Consider the following 15610-nt stretch of genomic DNA (forward strand, 5'->3'; position numbering starts at 1 on the left):
ATGGCAGAGCTCAGAATATACAGATTTGTGTACTATGGTCTGACTACATCCAACTATAATAAAGAGCCTGACTCCATTTTTTAAGTTTACCTGGTGACAGCTTTTAAGCTTCACCCCCTCCCCTTTACCCTCTCCTTCATATCTGGGCAAGCTATAAGAAAATCTGGGTTGCTCCCTCCTTTGACACTGGCAGGAAGTTCCAACCACCCAAGCTTTGGTTGTGTGTGGGATCCCTCACCCCAGCCCCATCCCTTAACCACAGTAATATCCCAAACCAGTTTTTTCCCCCTGATATCTCCAGAAAGCCTTATTATGTGACTAATAAACCTTTCCATGCCTCCTTGGTTCCTGTGTGGCATTATCAGGCTGAACATCGAAAACTAAGTTTTGTGTGTAGGGAGTCCATCTTATCTCTGTAGGGTGATCACAACACTAACTTTGGACAAAAAGGGATACTAAAAAAAAGAGAAATGCTGTCTTTGATAACCAGGAGCTGGCCTGATGTTTTCATCTAGACCTTGGTGTTATGAGAGGCTGGCTTGGCACTAATAGCTAAGGCTTGGCATTCTCCTATTGGACATGAACAATTCTACAACATATCAATAACATACAAGGCCACTCTGTGACCACAAGAGATCCAAACAAAAACCATACCACTTTGTAATCAAGTCTGGGCACAGACAAAACCATGAATATCATCTAAACCACAAAATGACCAAACATCTCTCTATCCTGTCTAATATAAGTGTCTTCTGCTTCCGTATTAGTTATTGTTTCATTCCTCTTGCCTTCTAGATATGAATTACTGAAATACTTGATCATAGAATTATCCCTACTTTCTGAGAGCAGCCAAATCCAGAGTGAAGTCCTGTTTCTTTAACCCTCCCCTGAGATCATCTAACATAAACCTACATCTTCTCATATCTTTTCTGAACTCCCTCTTACTGAGATGCCCCAGGGTTCTCCATGATGTGCTTTTCTCCCTCGCTGCAATACAAACCCAACTTTGTTCAACTACTGGTGTGTTCCTGGTGGCCTTTAACTGAAGCTCTTGACATTATTTACTTAGGAAATTCAAGAGATCATATGAAAAATTGTTAGATCTAATAAAAGAAGTAAGCAAGGTGATCAGAAATAAGATCAAACAAGAAATTTAAGTCTTCCTTTATAGACACTAAAAATTAGAAAATTTAATAGAAAAGGATGCAGTTCATCACAGTAACAAAATTCATCAACTTCCTGTGACTACATTGAGCAAGAAAAGTACAAGCTGTATACATTTTTACAGAAGAAAAAAAGGTGACCTGAATAAACGAGGAGACAGATAATGATCCAGGCATAAAGAATCAACATTGGATAAATGTGTCCCCAAATTAATATATAAATTCAATTTAATGCCAGCAGGATTCTTTTTATTCTCCTAAATTATTAAATATTTCAAATGCAAAATAGTCTGTACAAGAGAATAATATAATGAACACCTGGGAACTCCTCTTCCAATATATCTCAACATATTGTCATTTGCCTCAAGTCTTTTCTTCCTTAAAAAACAAAAGTATTTCAGCTCCAGCTGAAACTCTACCCAGTTTTACACCTCTCCCTCTCTCTGAGGTAACTGCAATTCTGTATTTACTGGGAATCATTCCCTTGCATGTTTTTATTATTTTATGTAATTAAGAATCCATAATTACATGTTATTTGAATGTTTATAAAAACTTGTTTAAAACAAATCATACTCTACATAGCAGTCTTAGACTTTCTTTTCTTTGTCTAAACATTGTAGGTTTGAGAATTATCCATGTTGATACACGTGGCTCTAGTTCATATTTAAATCTTTAGCGAGGCATGATGTACATACAGAAAAGTGCACGTCAGAAAGGTACAATCTGATAAATACTCGCAAACTGAACACACATGTAACTGGCAACCAGATTAAGAAACAGAATATGACTAACACCTCACCCTATGGGTCTCCTTCCTATCACTGACCCCAGCATCTGCACCAGGGTAACTACCACCCTGAGTGTGGCATGGTTTAATTTAGCCTGATTTTTAAGCTTCGTATAAAGACAATCATATGGTATGCATTCTGTTATGTCTAGCAGCTTCTTTTGTACAAGACTGGGCAATTCATCCATGCTATGCACATGGAATTACAGTTGTTCATTTTCACGGTGTTTTTTTTTCTTTTATTATTTATCTTTATTTATGCCTACAGCACCTGGTCTTCCTAGGTGGTCTCTTATCCAAGTACCAACCAGGCCCGACCCTGCTTAGCTTCTGAGATCAGACATCAGTCTTGTTCAGGGTGGCATGGCCATAGACCATTGACTGCGGCTCCACTGGGGCACAAATCCAGGACTTTCTGCATGTAAAGCATACATGTTAACCACTGCACTATAGAACCATGTCCCATTTTCATGCCATTAAGACAGAACTTGAGGTTTTACACTATGCAAAAGCTAACAAGTTAGCCTGCCACAGTTTTGAGCGTGCACACACATACACACACACACATGCGCATGCACACATGTGTCAGAAAAACAGACCATTTATTACTCACAGCAAAAGGCGGCAGCCGGAGCATTACCTTGCATTGGTTCCTCACACCCCAGTCTGCATGAGGCCAGATGTTTCCCTTGCATGCAGTGGGTTGCACTACAGGAGAGGAACCTGAAATTAGGAGATTGGGCTTTTATGAAGCTGCTGACAGATCTGGCTGTCCTCCCCTCCATAGATGGAGGTTACTCTTTACCCTGGAATGTAAACAATCTCCTGGTTGGATAGGAGGCACATTTCTAGGTTCATTATCCTAACTGTCTCTAAATCCCTCTAATTTCCAAAACCGCTTTTCAAACATGACCTTTGCTCAGAAGGCCTGGACCACGCAGGAACATAAGAAATCTGCAGAAATTTGTCTCCAACACATTGCTCTATACTATTCCATTGTGTGAACACACCACAATTTACTGATTCATTCTTTGGTTGATGTGCATTTCGGTAGTTTTCAATTTGGGGCTATTATGAATAAAGCTACTATAATCATTCTTGTAGATGTCTTTGGTTAACATTTGTACACATTTCTGTTAGGTGTATATGTAGAGATGACATCATTGAGTGATAAGTGTGCTTATGTGCAGCTCCAGTAGATACTGCCAAACACTTTTCCAGAATGATTGTCGTTCTCACTATATTCCCATAAGCTGTGAATGAGACACCTTGTTTCTACAATTCCTTATCAACACTTGGTATTATCAGATTTAAAATAGTTTGCCTAACTGATTGATATGAATAGTATTTAGATGTCTTAATACATAGTTCCCTGACTTACTGTTAGCATTATTTTCATATGTTATTGGTCATTTGAGCCTCTTTCGTAAAAATTTTTTCTTAGCATTTGCTTGCTTTTCTATTTTGTTGCTTGTCTTTGTCTTGTTTTGTAGGAGTTCTTTATATGTTGTGGCTATTCATCCTTTGTCAATTATATGTGTTTTGAAGTTGACTGTGTCTACTGGGGTAGACATGTCTGTATAATGATCTAGGCCAGGGGTCCCCAGCTCCTGGGCCGCAGACTGGGACAGGTCCATGGCTTGTTAGGAACTGGACCACACAGCAGGAGGTGAGTGGCTGGCGAGTGAGCGAAGCTTCATCTGTATTTGCAGCCACTCCCCAGTGCTAGCATCACCACCTCAGCTCCACCTCAGATTAGGCATTAGATTCTCATAGGAGCACCAGTCCCTGGTGCCAAAAAGGTTGGGGACTGCTGGTCTAAGCAGATGGGCCTCGTAAAACCATCAAGCTCCCATTATGGCTGGGGAGAGAAGCAATATTTCCTATTGCTCTGGGGAAAACAGATTTAACTGAGAGAGAGTTAGACCTGGAGGTATCCTATAGCCAGTTTGAAGGATAAAGCAGAGCATAAGGCATGGATTAACACCTGAGGACCACACAGGACCTGGCACATCTCAGAAGACACTTGTGTGAAGAAACGATCTCCAAAGACAGTCCATTCTCCCATGTCCTCTCTAAGTCTCCAGAAGTTAGACTCCAGCCTGAAGAAAATGAGGAGTGTACAGAGAACCTGTGTGGACTGAAATTATTAAGGAAATGGGGTTCATTGGTGCAAATCCTAAAGGAATAGAGATTTCCTTTTTAAAAAGGAAAATACATGTTATTTCATTAAAATAAAAAAAAAAATCTCTTTGGCCCCATCCTTCGTATTTTGCAATAAAAATTTCGCTCCATAGGCCTAATTATTTTTTCTTTCTGATGCTCTCTACATAAAATTTCAGAGCCCAGCCTGTGTCTTCATAATTAACTAAAGGATTCTAAGGAGGAAAGAAGATGCCCTCCTGCCTTCGTGAGCTGTGGAGGAAGAGCTTCCATTCTTCATCATGAAAATAGTTCACATCACCTGATTTGGTGAGGTGTTAAAGTGAGAAACTTTGTCTTGAGCTCCTGTATGAACACAGAGCCCTCTGTGAATGCCCAGGATTGTTGCCAACTTGATCTCCACTAAGCAAGCCTGTCCTTGAAATTATTACTTTAACAAAGGGGACTCAGAAATTGTGCCTATGGCCTGTGAAAATCCTTCCAATGACACCTGTAATCATGACTGATAATGTGTTGTCCTGGAAATTATGTCACAAATGACATCACTGAAACTCTAAGCACTATAAATAAAGATATAAATCCCAGCTTTGTCACTTCTGGGCAGTATAACCATAGACAAGCTGCTTTATCTCTTTGTGCTTTTGGTTTCCTCATATGTATAATGAGGGTAACAAAAGGAAGATTTTTCTATCACTGCAGAAGTGTTGAATAGTATATCTTTCTTCTTCCACAAGCTTGCCGGCAATCTGATGCCCCTGCAGATTGATTCCCCAGAGATGGCCCCCATCAGTCAGCTCCAGAGGTTGGCCCTAAATGAACTTGAGATGATTCCCAGTTCCCAACATCAGAGCACAGATCTCTAAAGGTGCATCTCCAGGGGAGGTGACCCTCCCGCCCACCTAGATGACCTGAGGCAGTGGGGGTGGGAAAGTCAGAGATATCCTGCCCAGTCTGGCCTGGTTCTCCAACTGCCACTAAAAGAACAGAAGACACAAGAACTCAGATGAGCCATCCTCGGACTCAGGGTAAAGTGCGTGCACCCAACTCTCTTGCTTCTCTTACTTTCTCCCTCTCTCTGCACAACCTTTTCACTTCTCTGTCTTGTTCTGACTTTCTCTTCCCCTTTATATCTTTTGTCTGAGTCTCCCAATCTCCATCTCTATCTCACTTTCATTTTATTTTCCTCTTTTTAATTGTACTGCTTTTTCTCTTCCTTAGTATCCCTTTCTGCAGCTGTCTCTCCTTTGATATCTCCGTAAACTTTTACTTCTCTTTCTCTTGGTGTATCTCTCTCTTTGCCTGTCTTTGATTTCCCTATGTCTCTCTCCCCATCCTCTCAGGGCCTCTGCCTGAGAAAGTAGATGGGGCGATTCCCCGACCCTATCCCCTTTTCTTCCCTGTTTCTATCCATCTCTGTAACCCTCTTCATCCACCAAATATTCTCACCCACCCACCCCACCCCCACAACGTGGACAGGTGGATGGCAAAGCCCGCATCCTCTTCTGGGAAGAGAAGCGGGCCTGCGGTCCAGCCAAGAGGCGGGGCCTGAGGACTAGCAGTTGGGTGACGCCAAGGACTCCAGGCTCCCCACGGAGCCCCACCCACTGCCCAATACTGTCCTCCATCTCTCACTAGGAGCCTGGAACCTAGGGTTCTAAACCCAGTGCTGGTCCCGCCTTTCTCCACTTCCCCCCTCGCCCCGCCCCACCCCAGCCAGTGGCTGGAAGAGCCAGAGAAGAAGGCCTTGCAAGTTGCCGGTAGCTGCTTTACGACCCTGCGGGTCCAGCTGCCTTCCAGACCAGGGACGCTGAACCAGGATCCAGGGAAGAGGGCGGAGCTCCTGGGGTTTGCAGGTACCTTAAAGGTCAGGGCCTGAGCCTAGGAAGGGGGAAGGGTGTAAAAATGCAAAGAGGCCTAGAGGCTACTGAGGGCCAGGAAGCCGTAGATCCAAGGGGTCTGTAGGGGCAGAGCCCATTTGGTGGGGACCAGGGAGATGCGTAGGGGTTGGGCCTCAGAGAACAGGGCTGAAAGATAGGAAGGGTGTGGGGCTTGAGAGGCGGAGCCTGGTGGCATTATGGTCTGTGAGCATCACTGCAGCCTGAGCATGGAGCTTGCGGACTCCTGGAAGGGAAAGGCTCAGAGGAGCTAATGGGATGTTGTTTGATAGGCACAGGGTGGGATCTGGGAATACAGGGTATATGGGGCCTGGAGGTGAGGAAGGGAGGAGCCAAAGGAAGTGGCCCAAAAATATAAGGGTCACTGCCTGGGATATACGTTGGGTCTGACTGGCACCCAGGTCTTACAAAGGCCTGCCTGTGAAGCTGGAGTTCAAAGCTGGGACACTCAAAGAGCTGCGTACAAGGTGCCTGCTACCCCTACCCTGCCCTCCCCACCCGAGGGCCTTCACTGGGGTGGCTGGACTCTGCCTGACACCGACTCAATCAAGGAGGCAGTATTGCAGTTTTGCTACCACTGAGGACCACCAGGTCCCTGTTGAAGCCTTGAGAGGTCCTGAGACTTGTCATTTGCACCTCAAGTGACTCTGTATAAAAGCATTTCCACCTCTTTGCCATGGCTTGCACAAAAGGAACAGTTTTTATGTCTCCCATGAGGCCATTTGCACTGGAGCACTTGCACCCAGTAGAGACAATGTTTGCCTCGCACATGTAGGGGTTTACAGGGAAGAGATGGTATTTGGGGCTGATGTTCATCCAGAAAAATCTTTCCTATAACTCTTCCACCCCAAAATAAAGTCATTTCTGGTTATTTTGTGGTTGCCCTTAAAAAAAGAAATACTGACAACACTGAGCATCACAAAGCAGAAGTATCTCTGTGGTACAGAAGAGGAGACTGACACAGGGCACCTTCTTCAAGAAAGCTGGGTCTTCCTGATCCCTACTCTCATCCCAGGTCCATGGTGAGGCCATGTGGAGGATTATCTTCACACCAATGGGGTGGCTGGTATCCAGAATGTCAGAGTTCATTGTGAGGTCAGATTTCCCAGCCTTGGCAATGGGGGCTTTGGGGGACCAATGAATCAGGGGTGTTTAGTGCAGAACCACCCCCCTACCCCACCAATCCTTGTGTTCCCTTACTTCTTTCCCAAGCCTGTTTCTCTGTCTGCTTATGATTCATCACTTGGCCCACACACATGCTTATTCATGTACCTATTCACATCTTGATTCACTCCCTTCCTGCTCATTCATCCCACAAACATTTACTACAGCCCACTCTCTGTGGGAATCCAAAATCTAGGGCTTCTGATTCCCTAAAGAGGGCTCTGCTCCTTGTCCTAAGGAGGGGCTCCAGTAGGTGACTCAAGGAGTACATATGCAAGCATTTCAAAACTGGCTTTAAATACTCATCAGGGTGCCATGGGAAGGGGCTGGGGTAAGAGCTTGTTACATGTGTGTGGAGCTGGGGTGCCCTGAGAGAAGGGGACCCATCAGAGCAGCTGGGGTGCCTCACCCTTTCCCTGGGACAAGGGCTCAGAGAGAGAATAGAGGCCCTCTCTGGAGGGTCCCAGGGCCAAGTGGGAGCCAGCCCTCCCTTCGAGGTAGATCGTCGGGGAGGGAACCAAGTAGGAGCTCCCAAGGTGGTGGTGATAGGCGGTCACTTCCTCAGTGGTACTGCTGATAGTTGGGATAGGCTGAGGTACCCTCCTTAGGGGGCAGCTGGCTGGGGTCCTCCAGGAACGGGGGTGCTGGAGAGGGAAGAATCAGGTAAAGGTGAGCAGAGGAGGCTAGTCAGAGCATCTCCCACTTCTCCCCAACCAGCTTCACCAGGTACTCACCATTGCGGAACTGCTGGGCAGTATAGCGAGTAAGGAGGATGCCAACACCCTCGATGAGGGCCAACAGGATGCCCCCCATCATTGCTGAGCCCACCATGGCCAATGGGCCACCTGGAGAAGTGAGAAGGCAGGGAGAGAGAGGTGAGGGCCAGCAGAACAGGGTAGAAGGAGCTGGGGCCAGGGTTGAGGACACTCACTGCGGGCAGCCAGCACAGCCCCGGTCAGTGCTCCACTGGTGATGGAGTTCCAGGGATCTTCCTTGCCTCGCAATCGCACCAGGCCACAATCGATGGTGGAAAACAGGCCCCCCCACACCGCAAAGCTGCCTGCAGCAAGACAGAGGCCTAATTAGTGTTCCAGGGGAATCCTAAGAATCAGCAGCTCAGAGACTGGGGACTTCCAAGGCCTGAATGCTCTGGAAAAGACAGGAGAAAAACCCAGATGCAAAGAGAGACATAGCAAACTCCTAGGGGATATTCCCCATATCTGTCCCCATGGCAACTCCTTCAGGCTGTCTCTAATCACCATGGACACTCCTTTCTCCTTCATAGGGAGGTGACAAGTGTTTACAAGCACATTCACCTTCTACATGTCTTTTAACAGAGCAACTCTGATCTTCATAACCACCAGAGTTAGAATTCTCATCTTGGTCTCGGTGAGAAGGAAACAGGTTAGGAAAGCCAGTTAACAATGTGATAATTAAAATGTTTACTAAGGCCTTATTGTATGTCGGGACCTGATCTAGGGGCTGAGAGTTATTTGACTTCTGAAATTTTAAATTAGTTAATATTATTAAAGTGCTTAGCAGAGCAACTGACACTTAATGTTATGTATATGCAAATTATATAAATTACAAAATAACTAGGGTGTTTACTGCTATTGACATCCCTGTGTTACAGATGAGACTCAGAAAAATTAAGTCATTAGCCCAAAGTCACACATCTGAGAAGAGCCAGGGTGTGGACTTAAACTCCAGAACCCACCCATATTAAATTGTTGGGAAATGTCACTCTTCCAGGAAGTCCTAGGCAGAGCTGTGACTCAAATCTAGACCACCATCTTGCAGTCTAGACTTATAGAAGCAAACACTGCCAACTATGCCATCACTTGCCTCCCCAAGCCTCTCACCTCCAATCTGGGGGGCTCGGATCCTCACAGCGTTGACACTGCCTCTCAATCGGTGCCGAATTCCCTGGGGGAAATGAGGAGGAGGGGGTCAGAGCAGGGCTGAGAATACTGGCAGACAGGAATTTTAGCTTTGAAGAGAGGGAAGGGGGTGAGAGTCCTGTTAGGGATATCAGGGGTAGAGATGTGAAGTGGCCAAGAACTAGGGGGCTGGGGAGTACCCCAACATAGGCGTTCTCAGAGCTGGGTTGAGAAGTTCTCATTCATTCAGTGATTACGGAGCATCTATGTGCCTAGCACCATGCTGTATGCTGGGATACAGCAGTTAACAATGTAGACCTGGCCCCTGCCCTCTCAAAGATAGATGCTGAGCAAGGGTACAGATAAACAAGACAACTTTAGAAAGTAATACACACCCTAGAGGAAATAGGATGAAGAGAAATGATAGCAGCTGAAGGGTAAGGAAAGATGTCTTTAAGGGGGGGACATTTGTGCTGAGACCTTGAGGATGAGAAAGAGAAATATGGGCAAAGATCCATGGCTAGATATAGAAATTGCAGAGACCCTGGCAAATGAATGGCATTCAAAGTATGATATTTGATGAGATCTTTCAGAAGGTGTCAGAGAGAGACAGAGAGAGACAGAGAGACAGAATTGATTATGTTAAATTAAAAGCATTTTCTTAACTTTAAGGCTGTCCTCCCTCTGCCAGTTAAGCTACCACTTCCCCTGTCCAAGTTTCTGACCCAGAATACGCCTCTAGGTAAAATCTGTCTGGCTTTGCATACACATATAGGATTTGGTGGTGTGGATGAAAAAGGGGGCTCTGTAATAAAATCTAACAAAGAGTAACCTCCCAGGGTGAGCTGAGAGATCATAAATTCCTAACTGTGCAGGTCATCATGGGTAGTCACACCTCGAGCCTATATAACTTCCCTAATAAAAGGTTATCTGCCTTAAGGGAGTCCTGTCCATTGTTTCTGTGCATCTAGGTTAGCACACCTTTTAAATACCTACTTTTCAGAACCCCTAGGAAGCATAACCACCCATAAGAGAACACATAATCTTGTTAACTATCCTGTAATTCAATCTAATCTTAGAGATTTCCCGGCCTTGCTTTCTCTCACAGTTCATGTAATCGTCTTTATGTTCTCTCCTTAATTCCAAATATATAAAACTGCAAATTCTCATTCTGAAAAGCATTTTTCTCAGTCTGTTGAGATCTTGCTTCCAGGTGTGTCCTCTGTTTGGCTCAAATAAACTCTAATAAACTCATAAAAATTTTCTACACATTTGAACGTTCTTATGTCAACAGGGATGACCTTTTTCACAGCACGACATTTCTTTTTCTTTTTTATTTTTTAGGCGAGGCAATCCTTGGTTGACCTCACAGATAGCAAGGACTTTGTCAGCTTACAATCCCTTATTTTTTATTTTTATTTTTTATGCCTACACCACTTGGTTTTCTTAGGTGGTCTCCCATCCAAGTACTAACCAGGCCTGACCCTGCTTAGCTTCGGAGATTAGACAGGATCCCGCTTGTTCAGGGTGGCATGGCCGTAGAAAGCACAGCATTTCTACAAAGGAGCTCCAGTTGGGTGTGGGGTGAGGGGTGAGAGACAGAGGCCATGTTTGCAGTTCTCCAAAACACCGGATTCCAGAGCCAGGCCTGGCACATAGCAAGCAAGCAGCCATCAGAATGATTAAGTGTGTGTGACTGGCAGCTCCAAGCAGTTTTCAGAGCAGTAGCCTGTGCTCTCATGACCCCCGAACCACCCAGGGAAGGCCAGGACTCACGACAGGGGCGTTTCGGAAGCCCTTGATGGCCTGGAAGACTCCACCACCGATGACACCCATAGTGAAGGCTCCACCGCAATCATCGACAATTCGCCATGGGCTGCAAGTGTGAAGGGGAGGATGGGGAAAACGTGAGCTCTCCTATGCAATGTCATCTCGACACCTTCAACTACGAGGAACCGTCAACCGAATGAAACCTAATGGGAAGTAGCACTTTAAATAATGAGATTATTTCCCCCTCATTTAAGCAAGAAATAATGCAAAGGAAAAACATTAGTCTTTCCCCTCTCTGCCCGCCCACCCCCTTTGCAGCCAACCACGGAATTAGCCAACCACTTTACTAGCAAAGATTAAATGAATTGATACACACAGAGTTGACGTTTAAATAATCCTTACAGAACTGTTAACTAGCTAGTATTGTTATTAAAGGAGGACGAGTCGCACCCCTTTCTCTGACAAGCAAGCCCCGTCCCATCCCCGTGCACAACTGGGAAAAACCAAGGGCAGGCTGTGGGGAGGATCCAGGCTCCGCCCCCATTCACTAAAGCGACCTAGGGAAAAAGCCAGGCGTAGTAGCCCTGGAGATTTCTGCTCAACACTACGCCACCCCCCGGCGGGAATGGACTCGACCAACGTGTCTCTTTTCGTTAACAAATAGGGGCTGGGAGATACGTAGTCAGGGGAAACATGGAGTGGTTCTCCAGGCACACGGTTGTGGCCCCTCTTAACGGTTCCGAATGGGAGGAGCCAAGTGGAGGGTAGCGGAAGGAGACAACTAAGCGTCTCCTGATTCCTGGGCGCTGGCGCTCTGGGGCCGGTAACTCTCCCGCCCGCCTCCCACAGCTGGCCGAGGTGCCACAGCAACAGTCCCGAGGTCTGTGCCCATCGCCCTACCAGGGCTCCCGAGCGTACTCCTCCATGGCGCCGGCGTCCGGCCGCGCAGTCTGCCTAAACCAAGGCTAGGCCACGCCCCCACTGTAAACGTATACAGGCGCCTGAGCTTTCCACCTATCCCAGTACCACAGCTGGGTTGCTGCAACGTAAGTCAGGCCAACGGCGCACTCTCATTGGTTACCCAGGTTGCGTCATCTGTTCCCCACAGCCTGACCGTCGCCTAGTTGGTTTCGGGGAGCGAAGATAATTCTGTGCTTTGCAAGAAGAGAGACGTGTGGTTCTAGTGATCCTAACGGCGAGGACAGCGAGGCGGCCAGGTTAACGGCCTTCCACTACTCGCGTGACTGTATTGGTAATGTCGGGAGCACGCATTTTTTGGAGCTGGACGAGGTGCTCCACTCTGCACCCCTATCCCAGCGCTATGGTTTCTTCTACCCGGCAGTCTTTGGGGGATGTTGGGTGAGCCCATTTCTGGGGTGCGGGGAGCCACGTTCGGCCCCTACGGCTGTAGGCGGAGCCTGAGCCTGGGAGAGGAACTGCGTTCTGGAGCGCGGCGCCTGGAGAGGAGGGTTGGTGAGGGGTTTGGTTATATTGTCACCTATCTCTTCCACCTTTTAGCGCTGCTTTCATTTGCCCAGCTACTGGTGTGTCTGTGTGTGGGGGGGGATCCAGATAAGTACATGCTGGGGGGAGGCGCTTGGTTACAGAATCCAGATTCGAATTTTAATCTGAGCTGGTTTTTAGTCTGTCCATCCGCCCCTAGGTCTGTCTCCTACTCGGTATGCCGCTGCCCGTTGCGCTGCAGACTCGGTTGGCCAAAAGAGGCATCCTCAAACATCTGGAGCCTGGTGAGAGCTAAGAGCAGATGGGCCTACCACATGCCAGGCTTGACAGGCACTTTGTTGTTGATACTGCCACTTGATGCCTAGCTGGGCCTACTGTGCACCAGGCAGTGGGGTGGCAGGTATTTCATCGTTATGGATGATTCCTGACACTCATTCCTACTGGGTGCCAAGCATGGGGTGGAGGGTGAAGGAACTTGAGGGTTAAACATTTCATCCTTAATCTTGACAGTTGATACTTATTTGGGCCTACTGTGTGCCAGGTTCAATCCATCAATCCATGGATGTGATTACAGAATGTCAAATAGCTGTCATCTACCGCAGTTTCTTGGGCTCTAAGGACAGTGGCTGGATACTGATATTTTGTTCTTTACCATACTGATAACATTTTTCAGACTACTGTGGTGCCAGGCACTATGCTGGTGAGATATGTTATTGTTCACCATATCAATTGGTGACAATGTATTTTGGGTTTACTAAGAGCCTGGCACAAACATTATGGTTAGCAGTATAAAATGATAGGATCTATCATTTAGGCCTGCTCTGCTGCCACTGCTATTTACACCTCGTTGTCAATAACAGTAAAAGCTAGCATCTGATTGGGGCTACAGTGTGCCAGGCACTATAAAATACATCTTATTTTGACCTTATTGATAAGTGACATTACAAGCCTAATGTATGCCGGGCATAGATCTTGTGGTTAATAGTACTGATAATGATTATTGATATTTATTTTAACCCTGTTGGATGCCAGGCTTAAAATAACAATACGGATGGTTATTGACATCTCTTTTGGGCCTGCATTGTGACAGACACTATGCTGTTGCTAACATGTACATTTCATTGTCAGTAATATCCTGAAAGCTGCTAGACCTACTGAGGGCCAGGTACTGAGTTGACAACATACACCTTTTTTTATTATACTGATATTAACCGACAACTGCATGTGTCAGGCCTCAGGAACTAAATGGATTCGGAGCAGTGTTTGGATAAATCCTTTGCTATCCAAATTCTTTCTACTCAAAAAAAAAATACAGGAGTCAGAAATCCCATGTTTGCTAAGCTTGGGAGCTTTTGGACATATTTTCAGATAAACCCTTTGCTGTTCAAACTCATTTTATCCAAATAGATTTGGATAGTGTGCTTTTACATACTCCCTGAACTCAGAAACTGAATGAATATGGATATATGTTTTGATGAATCCCTATCTAAACTCTGAAACCAGATAGGCTTGGGTAACAGTGTATCTTATCTGAACCCAGGAACAGGACAGATTTAGGTAAATGTTTTGGTAAGTCCACTATTCAGATGCGTGGACTTGGAATGTGAGCGTTGTGTCCGATGGCTGGTGAGACCTGGCACACACACTGGTCTATGTGAATATGAGTGTCTCTGTGGGCCTGGACTGTAGGATGAGAATCTCCCTGATCCTTATTGTTTCCCTCCTCCCCATCCATCCTGGCAGAACCAGAAGAAGAGATCATTGCTGAGGACTATGATGATGATCCCGTGGATTATGAAGCCACCCGGATGGAGGGCCTGCCACCAAGCTGGTACAAGGTGTTCGACCCTTCCTGGTGAGCCTGGGGACCTAGGGGGGAGGGAGAGCTGACTTCTGACTTCACCCTTCCGGTGCTATTCCTGGCCTTGGGGTAAGTGAGGGACACGGGGAAGAGATCTAGGGGGGCCCGATATGGGGTAGGTATAGACAGATATTGGGGAGCAGGAGTTAAGGTTACCAGGAGAGGATATCTGTGCTGACACTCCTTCCCTCCTTACCATTGCCCAGCAGCGGGCTTCCTTACTACTGGAATGTGGACACAGACCTTGTGTCTTGGCTCTCCCCACATGACCCCAACTCCGTCGTTACCAAATCTTCCAAGAAGCTCAGGAGCAATAATACAGGTGAGTTGGCAGGTCCAACAGTGCCTCGAATGCTTCTAGCAGTTCTCATAGATGGCTCTAGAGATGATAGTGGATCCAGAGGGGCAGATGACACAGGCAGGCCTAGCCCCAGCCCCAGGCAAAAGAGGCTGTCAAAAGCAGAAGCTACTGAGCCCTGAGGTAAAAGGAGAAAGGCTTTTTTGTCCCCAGATGCTGAGGAGAAGTTGGACCGGAGCCATGAGAAATTGGAACGGAGCCATGAGAAGTTGGACAGGAGCCATGAGAAGTTGGACCGCGGTCACGAGAAGTCAGACCGGGGCCATGAGAAGTCTGACAGAGACCGAGAGCGTGGCTTTGACAAGGTGGACAGAGAGAGAGAGCGGGACAGGGATCGAGACCGGGACCGCGGGTATGACAAGGCGGACCGGGAGGAGGGAAAAGAACGGCGCCACCATCGCCGGGAGGAGCTGGCTCCCTACCCCAAGAGCAAGAAGGGTAAGTTGAGCAGGGCCAAGCCTGTGGTGAGGCAGCAAGGGTATACAGAAGCCCTCACATCCTTTCATGCAAGTGCCTGAACCTTGGGCCTGGCAGAAGGTACTGCAGCCATGGCAGCTGTGGGCTCCATTTCCTCCCGGGATGGGGTAAGCTTGGTGACCAGGGGATTCTTGTGCCTACATTGAAGACCTCGCTCTGCCACCTTCTTCCACAGTTGCAAGCCGGAAGGATGAAGAGTTAGACCCCATGGACCCCAGCTCATACTCGGATGCACCCCGGTAAGTAACACCCACTCACAAAAACCTTTCTCTCCTTGACTCACTGTACAAGTGACTCTTTCTTTCTCACTATCTCCTTCTCCCACTTGTCAGTTGTTTGTGGGGGTGGGGGGGGGTACCTACCACATCCCAATCCCACATTCCTATATACTCTCTGTCACTCCTAGGGGCACATGGTCAACAGGACTCCCCAAGCGGAATGAAGCCAAGACGGGTGCAGACACGACAGCTGCCGGGCCCCTCTTCCAGCAGCGCCCCTACCCGTCCCCAGGGGCTGTGCTCCGGGCCAATGCCGAGGCCTCCCGAACTAAGCAACAGGACTGAACCCTTAATAAAAGTTTTTCAGTGGATCATATCCACAAGGCCAGAGTGTTTCCTTCTCTCACACT

General features: G+C 47.0%; 2 protein-coding genes and 1 pseudogene across 8 annotated transcripts; 1 reads left to right on the plus strand and 2 right to left on the minus strand.

The window, feature by feature from the left end:
* Window positions 1-6924: 6924 nt before the first annotated feature.
* On the minus strand, window positions 6925-11863 carry TIMM17B (translocase of inner mitochondrial membrane 17B). Of its 2 annotated transcripts, none has more exons than XM_016153329.2 (6): window positions 11723-11863; window positions 10829-10928; window positions 9035-9098; window positions 8104-8232; window positions 7907-8017; window positions 6925-7816 (listed from the first exon to the last, which is right to left on the minus strand). In XM_016153329.2, the coding sequence occupies exons 1-6, from the start codon at window positions 11746-11748 to the stop codon at window positions 7734-7736; spliced, it is 513 nt and encodes a 170-aa protein (XP_016008815.1). In that variant the 5' UTR covers window positions 11749-11863; the 3' UTR covers window positions 6925-7733. The 2 variants fall into 2 exon arrangements, with proteins under 2 accessions (XP_016008815.1, XP_016008816.1); XM_016153330.2 differs by lacking the exon at window positions 11723-11863 and adding an exon at window positions 11273-11293.
* Window positions 10478-10596, minus strand: LOC118607943 (annotated as a pseudogene).
* A 65-nt stretch (window positions 11864-11928) lies between the features above and the next one.
* Window positions 11929-15578, plus strand: PQBP1 (polyglutamine binding protein 1). 6 transcript variants are annotated; one of them, XM_016153326.2, is made up of 7 exons: window positions 11929-12039; window positions 12486-12570; window positions 14030-14141; window positions 14354-14469; window positions 14659-14943; window positions 15158-15221; window positions 15389-15576. In XM_016153326.2, exons 2-7 carry the CDS (start codon window positions 12504-12506, stop codon window positions 15543-15545), a joined length of 801 nt encoding a protein of 266 aa, XP_016008812.1. In that variant the 5' UTR covers window positions 11929-12039; window positions 12486-12503; the 3' UTR covers window positions 15546-15576. The 6 variants fall into 6 exon arrangements, with proteins under 6 accessions (XP_016008812.1, XP_036083221.1, XP_016008811.1 ...); XM_036227328.1 differs by having other exon boundaries at window positions 11935-12074; window positions 12467-12570; XM_016153325.2 differs by having other exon boundaries at window positions 11935-12074.
* Window positions 15579-15610: the final 32 nt, after the last annotated feature.

This window comes from Rousettus aegyptiacus, unplaced genomic scaffold (assembly GCF_014176215.1).
Source record: "Rousettus aegyptiacus isolate mRouAeg1 unplaced genomic scaffold, mRouAeg1.p scaffold_m13_p_9, whole genome shotgun sequence".
Lineage (NCBI taxonomy): Eukaryota > Metazoa > Chordata > Mammalia > Chiroptera > Pteropodidae > Rousettus > Rousettus aegyptiacus.

Coding starts and splice junctions, on each gene's coding strand:
- PQBP1 (XM_016153322.2), top strand. CDS start 12,175: ATGTTGGGTGAGCCCATTTCTGGGGTGCGGGGAGCCACGTTCGGCCCC. Junction 14,142..14,353: donor AAGGTGTTCGACCCTTCCTG/GTGAGCCTGGGG, acceptor ACCATTGCCCAG/CAGCGGGCTTCCTTACTACT. Junction 14,944..15,157: donor CTACCCCAAGAGCAAGAAGG/GTAAGTTGAGCA, acceptor CTTCTTCCACAG/TTGCAAGCCGGAAGGATGAA.
- TIMM17B (XM_016153329.2), bottom strand. CDS start 11,748: ATGGAGGAGTACGCTCGGGAGCCCTG. Junction 10,929..11,722: donor GAGTACGCTCGGGAGCCCTG/GTAGGGCGATGG, acceptor TCACACTTGCAG/CCCATGGCGAATTGTCGATG. Junction 7,817..7,906: donor TGCCCAGCAGTTCCGCAATG/GTGAGTACCTGG, acceptor TTCCCTCTCCAG/CACCCCCGTTCCTGGAGGAC.